This window comes from Orcinus orca, chromosome 8 (assembly GCF_937001465.1).
Source record: "Orcinus orca chromosome 8, mOrcOrc1.1, whole genome shotgun sequence".
NCBI classification, from domain to species: domain Eukaryota; kingdom Metazoa; phylum Chordata; class Mammalia; order Artiodactyla; family Delphinidae; genus Orcinus; species Orcinus orca.
Window position 1 is genome coordinate 12,222,637 of NC_064566.1, and position 9,322 is coordinate 12,231,958.

Genomic DNA, 9,322 nt, shown 5'->3' on the forward strand with positions numbered 1-9,322 from the left:
CATGGACAAAGGTGTCTCTTTTTACTCTTCTAGAGCTGGAAAGGATGTCAGAGTGATAAAAACAAAGACATCTCTAGGGAAAATGGGGGTTCTAGGTCTTCCCTGATGGAGAAGTAGCTGTCTTGTTCTGTTCAAATTCCGTACACCAAGTTCCTTGAAAGGAGCCAGTAAACTCTATAGCAACTCAGGGGATCTATTTCTGCGGGGTTTCCTGGGAATCCCTGCAGGAATGGAGATACAAATGAGGGTTTGTCATAGGGTGACCAGAGGCAACATGTCCAGAGTGGTGTGTACAGATGTGGGGTCTTTTCTAAAGAACAATTTTCTTGGTCCAGACCTTGACCATCATAGCCCTGTTGGTTACCTAAACTTTGCTATCCTCAGGCCCGGCATGAAAAAGTCTTCTGTGATGAGGACAGATCTCTGAGGGGTAGAGAAGCAATCAGGCTGTCATTAGGCTGCCTCAGCTACATACTTGTCTCTCATATATTTTCTGAGCAGCTATTCCTACCCCAACCCTAATGGGATTCCATTTTAGTGTAGTAAGTGATACAGTAAACAGACAGCTGGGTAGACCATGTCAGAGAACTGAACTCAGGCTCCAGAGAGATTGGCCTCATATCAGTAAATACCCAACATCCACAGAACCTCATGAACAGACACATGGACTCAGAGATACCTCCAGGCTTATGTGTTAACCAGTCTGGAGAAAACCTAATGAAGCCTTGTAGGGGCAACATCATGGGTTCTCGGTCAGTAGGGTTGTGGGAAGAGTTCCAACCAGGACTGCTAGATTATCCCTAGAAGCATACCACTAGAAGTTTGCTTCTGATAGCCTGCACGAGATGGTGGTGGTGGCAGGCAGGGAAGAAGCACAAATTCCTTGGCGGTAGGGAAGTTAAATGCTTTCTACATTGTGGGTTAGTTAACTGGGGACCTTCTAGTAGCTGGAGAAGCATCTGTTCTTTAAAAGCCTGTATCCTACTCAGAAAGCTTTGCCATTAATGGGAACTAAACAGTATTATTAGAATGGACATTTGATCTCAAGGGCTAGCTTGTTTGGTCTAGTTCTATGCAAAAAAAATCACATGTCTTAAAATATGTTAACTATATTTCAGCAAACCAGAGTCTCTAAGAGATTATGATAGATGTATATGGTGTCCCTCTGTGAGAGGTTTAACTGTTTGTGTCAGGACTATTATTTCTAAAAGTTCTTCCTCAAACACTTTAGGCTGTCAGCTTGACTCGTGGAGAGAGTGGCCCTGGTCCGCTCGTCCTTGGACACAGTTGAAGAAGACAGTGGGCACAGTTCTGCTCCCGTTCTCACGGGAGCGGGGTTCTGACCCAGGTGTTGTAAGTGAGATGCAGAGGAGACAAGATTCAAGTACCCCAGGTCTAGCAAAGTTTCGGGCACTCTTTTGGTTGACTAGCTCAGGGAAGCATGAATAGGGGAAGACTTCTTGGAAGATGATGTGCCAGGAGGATGGGTGATGCAAGCTTGCTGGAGCTGAAGGCAAGGTAGAATGTCCTCGTTTTAATTCTCATTTTGGCCACAGCCTTGCCAACATATCGGACTGGGTCTTAAAGTCTTCCCCTATCCTGCAGAGGCTATCATCCCACTGCTTTCCTGCTTCCTTTGTATCTCTTGCAAAACTGCACAGCAGGGCTCAAGTAGGAACGCAGCTTCCTCTCCTGTTTTCCAGAGGTCTTATTTCTGGCATGACTACCACCGTGGCCACCGGTCTTGATGTGTTATTTACACGTTGCAAGGCAGGTGTCTCCTATTCAGATGTTATCTGTGCTGCTTCTCTGTTTCAGGGGCTGATGTGCCCTGAGCACATCTAAATCTGCAGGGCACCTGATTTTACTGCCCTTTATTTAGCTGATCTACTAGGACCTTCATGGCTGTGAATCCTAGGGACCCACTACCCAGCCCTCCCAGGCAGTTTCTTCCTCAAGCACCTGGGAAAGCACTGGAAAGAGAAACGAGATGGAGTTGAGTCGCAACCCTGCTGTGTAAGCAGGTCACACCCAGTCTTGAATCTCTATTGCTCCATCTGTAGAATAAGAGTAATGATGTCGGGCTTGTCTCCCACACAGGGTCGTGCAAAGTCAAGGAGAATGACGCCAAAGTACCTGCACAAACTGTCCAGCACTGAACAAATACAGGGAAGATAATGATGAAGATGATGAAACTGACAATGAAGATGATGACAATGATGATGATGATAGTTGTGCTTCGCACATGAGATTACTTGATTTTTTGACTGCTTAGACATGGTTCCCTGAATGGAGCTGCCTATCACCTTCCTTCTAGAGTTTATCCGGATAATGTTGGGTAAGATACTCAGCTCTCTACAATTAATTCATCTGTAAAACGGGAATCATAAAACTCACTAGGCAGTGTTGCTGGGAGAATTGAAATCAATGACTCAGCAGATTTAAAAGTACCCAGGAGAATGCCTGGTCCTTTTTGGGAGCTTCATCAAGTTGGAATTTGAACTTAGATAACTTTAGAGGGAATTTTGATGTTCCCCAACTTGAATGGGGTAGTAGGAAGAGCACAGATTTTATTTTACTCGTTAAGTAGCATGTGACTTAACCTCTCTGAGCCTTAATTTCTTCATCTGTAAAATGGGGACAGCAATGCTCACCTCAAGAGGTTGTTGTGTGCATTAAAGGGAATTGTCTCTGGCGAGAGCTTATCACAGTGCCTGACACCAGCAAGTGCTGGGTAATTAACAGCTCTCTCACCCTTATGCTGAAGTGGGTGAGTTGCTTAGAAGGGGGAGCAAATCCTCTGATGGTTACGACTGTGGCGGCCTTCTCCTCCTTCCGTCCTGGGTATCGTGCTACAGGGCTGCAGCCCATGGTGCGCTGCCCTGTCGAGATCCTTTGGCATGAGCACCGTGGCAAGAACAGTCACAAGATTAGGAGTCCCAGGGTGCCAGGACTCCTGCTTCCCTCTTCTGAAGCCCACGCTCGAGTGAGAGGCAAGAGACAGGGGTAGGAGAAGAGCACTGAAGGTGTCCATCCTCAGTTTGCTACCTGGACCTCGCCAGCATGCTACAATTGGCCGCATAGGATGGGGGGAGGGCAGTCAACAGGAGGTGGTCTCACCTGGCAGCTGCTGGTAGGAGGAGGCTCAGGGGGCTGGCATGGAGGTGTTCTCGCCCTCAGAGGCAGTGATGGGCAACGCTGAGAGCTGACAGATTGGGTGTCAGGGGGAAAGTTTTGGTCCTGTGTCACTTCCGCTCTGTACATTGAAGTCACAGGTATCGTTCACTGTTCTCAACACACCAGGCATACTCTGGCCTCTGTCATTGGCTTCTGTCTGTCCTTCTTTGTCTATGGACAAAGCAGACAATTTTTTGATGACCCAGTTCACCTGGGTCATCAAAAATCACCTCCATTCTTATAATTCTCTTGGACTTTTCTAGACACAGTTGATGACCCCTCCTCTGGGCTTCCATAACTATGTACTCAGTGTGCTGATAAAAGGTCTTAAAGGGAAGAGTTTTCGACTCTCTCTCCTCTATCAGAGGTAAGTGCCTTGAGGGGCAAGGTGTAGGTCGGTCCCAGTTCCTAGCACAGTGTCTGGCCCACCGTAGAAGCTCGCACGAAGGTACTTTCCTGACCTTGCTTGAGCCATGACCTGGCTGCCCACTCTGGCCGGGGCAGAGCCAGAGTGGGCAGCCAGGGAGGGTGCCCGGTGGTCAGCGGCGTGGAGGTACCCGGGTCAAATCTCCTCCTCTTCGCTGGCCTTGCTCCAGCGGTGGCAGCAGTTGGCCGTGATGCCCAGGAGGAAGTTGGTGGCCACGGATGCGATGGAGACCACGAAACCCACGAAGGCGATGAAGAGGTAATCATCCAGGGTCAGGGTCAAGTGGCAGGCCTTGAAGCTCTCCTCGGTCAGGGAGAAGAGTGGGGCGCCCTCGACTTCTGGGGGGCCCCGGCACTCAGCCAGCTGAGAATCTGCAACACAGAAGCCAGGGAGGGTGAGTGGCTTAGGGGAGAGCAGGAAGAGGGAGCCCCTGCCCCTCCCAGGAGAAGCTGGGTTTTTATGAAGTTTCTTCCATGTGCCAAGTTTCACTCACCTTCTTTAGTGCCCTCAACAACCCTCACAGCAAGTTTTTTTTTTTTAATTTTTTTAATAGATCTTTATTGGAGTATAATTGCTTCACAATAGTGTGTTAGTTTCTGTTGCACAACAAAGCGAATCAGCCGTATGCGTACATATGTCCTCTTATCCCCTCCCTCTTGAGCCTTATATATGGTTTTTTGTGTGTGTGTGTGATACGCGGGCCTCTCACTGTTGTGGCCTCTCCGGTTGCGGAGCACAGGCTCCGGACGCACAGGCTCAGCGGCCATGGCTCACGGGCCCAGCCGCTCCGCGGCACGTGGGATCTTCCCGGACCGGGACACGAACCCGTGTGCCCTGCATCGACAGGCGGACTCTCAACCGCTGCACCACCAGGGAAGCCCCTATATATGTTTTTATAGAGGTGGAGATCACTGCTCGGAGACTTTAGTAACTTGCCTAAAGTCCCGTAGCCCCTGCTAACGGCAGATCTGGGACTTCTGTGGGACTTCATCATCATTGTAATCTCTTACAATAGCCTCCCAACTGGTTTCTAGGCTTCTGCCCTTAATCCACCTCGACACAGCTGGCTGAGTGATCCTTTTAAACCTGAAGTCCTGCCATGTCACTCTGTGCTTGAAACCTTCCCCAGGCTTCTTCTCCTTCCCAGAAGAACCTCCCCATCCATTCCACTCTCTTCCTGGTTTGCTCGGATCCACCCACGCACACCTCCTGGTCATTCTTCCATCACCCCGAGCATGTCCCCTTTCAGTGTGGGGAGGGGGAGCCTTTGCATTTGTCCCCTCGTGAGGGTGCTTCTCCCCTGGATCTCTGCACAGCTCAGGCCCTCACCGCCTCTGGGACTTTGCTTGAATATCAACTTCTCAGTGAGGCCTTCCTTTAGGATTCTATATAAAACAGCAACCCCACTTCACTTTTCTCTGGGCCTTCTCTCTCTTACCTACTTTGCTTATTTTTTTCCCCATTGTATGTATCACTGTCTCACAGTTTGTTTATTATCTGTTTTCTCCTTTTGAATATAAGTTCTTCCTGTAGTATCCTTAGCATTAGAACAGAGGCCTGCCCATTAAATGCTCAATTAACCTTTGTTAATTGAATATGTGAATGAATGACTCTGTCCAACTCCAAAGCATTGGGTCTTTCTACTACCCCATATGGCTTTTCCAGATACACAGAGTGTGTAGGGTTAAGAGTTTGGGCTCTGGAGCTATTGGCCTGGGTTCAAATCCCCTCTCTATCCCTCCCTAGCTGTATGATTATGCCTAAGTTATTTAACACCTCTGTGTTGTGGTTTCTTTATCTATAAAATAAGTATAATAAAAGTAACTATGTCATAGGATTGTAGTGAGGATTCTACGAATTAACTTACAGAAATGATATATTCTTGGTACACAGTAAGTACTACATAGGTGCGTGTTTTTATTGTCATCCTAGGTTGGTCTTTCTGGACAGGTCAGTGGGGTCATATTCTGCACACAGACTTCTATAGGAGGGGCTTCTCCTTCAGTGGGATTGCTGTTCTCTCCATCACTGATGGCCCCAGCTCACCCTTCCAGGGTCACTGGTACAAATGCATGGTGGCTGTCAATGGCTGCATCTTTCTCTGCCTTGGAAGGGAGAGCGGCAGGCAGAGAGCAGTTCTGCCTCGCAGTGCCAGCACTGGCTTTCCAACAGCCGGCCACTCCTTCGTTCAGTGGGTAAATATTAATCCAACTCTCTCCTTGGGCAAGTCTTTCTTGCTTTTCTGGTTCTTATGAAGAAATGGGAAATGTAAGAAGGGGATAATTTAGTCTCAATCGTCTAAGAAAGTCAATGTGAAGGAGCTTTTTAAATTATGTGGTGCATAAATGGTGTTTATTCATTCTGCCATCTTTGAGGGAGAAGAATAAAATGATGGACTTGGATTGACTCTTTTGAGAAACGGATGAGCATGATTCTCCTTAGAAATGGAGAGTCAGGTTCAGAGGGAGGCTGCAACCTTCCCCAAAGCCCAGGCTGAAGGGTCTCTGTAGGCTGTATGCATAGGACCCCAGACTCCAGCCAGGACGAGATGGCACCTGGAGTTGAACATCCAGAACCAGAAGATGCTGAATCCCAAAGTCTATTGAGTGAATGAATGGGGTGGTGGTGATGCATTGCGAGGCTGGGGGATGTGGGGACCCTGAGGGCAATTGAAAGAGCCTGCAGGAGGGCAGGATGGGAGCCCGGGGGCTGACGAAGCCCTCTGGTAAGTCAAGGGACCAGTCTCGAAGTTGATTTATATCCCAAGGTCTCCCTATGTTTCTCTGTGTTGGGATTTGTCCAAAAGATAGGGACAGTAATGGGAATCCCATGAAGAAAAAGGGAGGAAGAAGCAGAAAAAGACAAAGGGAAGAGTGTCACCTAGTCCTACCTAGACTGGCAAGTTCTTTGCCTCCAAGACGAAATATCCTGGAGAGTGTGTCATCGTGCAGGGTGTTCTGTGGAGGAACAGGGAAGCTGCGTCTCTAGCTGTGGCCTGTGGCCAGTCACTTTCCCTCTCTGGAACTTGGGTCCCTCATGTGTACGGACATGAGACCTCGCTGATGGGATCTTGGACCCCCCTCCTGCTCACTGGGAGCCTGGGCTTCTTCCAAAGGGCAGCAGGGACCTCCGAGATCCCAGAAGAGGAGAAGCCCCTGTGTGTGGAGGAACCCTGCGGGCCCTTTCTGTCCTTAGTGCACAAGAGAGAGGGGACGAGGTGCAGCCTGCAGAGGTTAGGCTAGTGGGGAGATCGATCCAGGCAGCCAGGCTTCCCCTCGTGCGCCCTCCCCTCAGCCCATCTCGGTCCCCAGCTATTTTGGTCCCAGAGATCTTCCTCCCGCAGTTCTGTGGGAACACTGGAATCGTGACCCACAGCCCCCCGCAAACTATTTTGATCCTGGGCTCCCCACTCAGTCCTCCTCTCCCTCCCACCTCATCCAGCACCGCTGCTTCTGAATTCGCTCTGAGCTCAGGCTCTGGGAAAGCCCCCGGGTGGTGCCCCCCCGGCTAGCCCTACTGCAGAGGTTCGGTGCTGCCACACAGGAGAGCTGGTGGCTGGGGACCACAGCTCAACACCGCCTGCCTGCAGGCTCATTGAGCCTGTGGAATTCAGGCTCCTTCAGTCCCCAGTCCATTCCCAGTAGAGGCTGGCTCGTTAAATAGCCACCTAAGAGTTTCTCTTCTCAGACCTACACTCCATGCCCAAACCTTGCAGAATTCTGCCAAGGCCCTTTGGCCAGCCCAGAACTCAAGTCCTGCCTACTCCTGGTAGCCTAGAACCTGACTCATCAGGATACAGCCAGAGGGCAGCCAGGCTGCCAGGGTTCGAATCCTGACTCCAACCCTTAACGGCTGTAGGACGTTGGGCAAGTTACTGAGCCTCTCTGTGCCTTGGTTTCCTCCTCTGTGTGTGTGTGTGTGTGTGTGTGTGTGTGTGTGTGTGTGTGTGGTGTCTCACCAGGGTTCTTGTGAGGATGAGGTGAGCTAAAACATGTAATATATTTAGAATAGGGCCTGGCAGATAGTAAGTACTACAATAAATGGGGTGAACCATTTCTATTTCTTCTAGTACTTAGCACACTTAAAAAGCAATCTGGTAGAGCAGAACAGAGCTTAGAAGTCAAACCTGGGTTTTATCCACAGCTCTGCCACTTTCTAAATGAGTGACTCTGGCCAAGTCTTTTCATTGTTCTAAACCTCAGTGTCTTCACCTGTAAAATGGGGATAATAAGAGTGGGGTCCAATGAGATAACACCTGCCAAGTTGGAAGGTCACGGTGGACGCTCAATAAACACTGTCTATTATTAATGAGCTGTTCTTACTTGTTTGCTCTCTGTCTGCCTCATTAGGTCATCAGGGCCACAGGGGCGAGGGTGGCGTCTGTTTCATTAATGCCGGGTCCCCTGCACCGGGCACGCACAGCAAGAACTCGGCAAAGACTTGGGCAGTGCAAGACCGGTGCACGGGGAGGCGAGCCCGGGTAGGCCCTCAGCAGGTGCGCAGGGTCTCTAAGTCCCTCCCTCTCCCGCGGAGCCTTTGCTGTCCGCGGGGCCGGGCTCCCTCCCTTACCCGCCGTGCAGCGCTGGATGCGGTTCCGCAGCCACTTCAGCAGGGGCTCCATGGTGCAGCCGCATACCCAGGGGTTGCCGCCGATCTGCAGGGTCACCAGCCCCGGCAGGCCCTCGAGAGCCTCGAGGCTGAGGAAGGCCAGGCCCCCGTAGCTGAGGTCCAGGTCCCGGAGCTGCGCCAGGCCCTGGAAGGCCCGCGGGTGCACCCTCCGCAGCCCCGGGTTGTGGCTCAGGTCGATGTGCACGAGGCCGTGGGCGGCCTGGAACATGTCGGCCGGCACGTGGCTGAGGTTGTTGTAGCTCAGGTCTAGGTGTGCCAGGCGCTTGGCGTGCAGGAAGAGGCCCGCGGGCAGTTCGACCAAGGAGTTGTTGCGCAAATCCAGCACCCGGAGCTCTATGTAGCACGTGAGGTAGCCAGACGGCACGGCGGCGATGCGGTTGTGGGCCAGGCTGAGGTTGTGAGTGTCCCTCGGCAGGTCCGGGGGCACGGAGAAGAGCCGCTGGCTGCTGCAATCCACCACCTGGTTATGGCACGTGCAAAGGACCGGGCAGCTGGTGCCGGCATCCGAGGGCATCACCCCTGCGGCCAAGATGAGGGAGACCAGCAGCATGGCCGGGCGGGGGGGCCCAGGCCAGGGCAGCTGGGACCAGGTGTCACCCATCTTAGGCTGCTGGCAAGAGCGGTGCTGAAGGGAGCCCATCGGGGCTGGGGCTGTGTCCATGGAATCAAGAGTCAGTGGCTCAGAAAGGCAGCTGCATCAGGGGCCAGAGCCCTGGCAGGTGGGCTTGGCGGCACGTGGTATCATGGCTCCAGCCTTTCCCAGGAGCCTCTAAGCACCAGAGGGCTCCCTGCGTGAGCTCCACAGGAAGTCCCCTTTGGAGCCTAGGGGGCCATACACCCAGCTGACGTCCCCCAGGGTCTGAAAAGATGATCAAAGCTTGAGAAAGGAATGACCCAAGGATGGGGCTGGACCAGCTGCCAGCAGGTCGGGGAAGGGTTCCTGCAGGTCTTTTATGTCCCTCTCACCCATGACTTCTGGGTGCTCCTCTCTGGACCATGTCTGAGAGGTGGGAGGGGGACTGGAGGACAGGGAAGGTGCCTTTTAAAGGTCCTGGCATGTCTGCAAACCTCCAAGCCCTGTCCCAAGTC

General features: G+C 51.7%; 1 protein-coding gene across 1 annotated transcript; it reads right to left on the minus strand.

The window, feature by feature from the left end:
• Positions 1-3,583: 3,583 nt before the first annotated feature.
• On the minus strand, positions 3,584-8,909 carry LRRC55 (leucine rich repeat containing 55). The gene is made up of 2 exons (XM_004264115.4): positions 8,174-8,909; positions 3,584-3,975 (listed from the first exon to the last, which is right to left on the minus strand). The coding sequence occupies exons 1-2, from the start codon at positions 8,892-8,894 to the stop codon at positions 3,740-3,742; spliced, it is 957 nt and encodes a 318-aa protein (XP_004264163.1). The 5' UTR covers positions 8,895-8,909; the 3' UTR covers positions 3,584-3,739.
• Between the last annotated feature and the right edge of the window lie 413 nt (positions 8,910-9,322).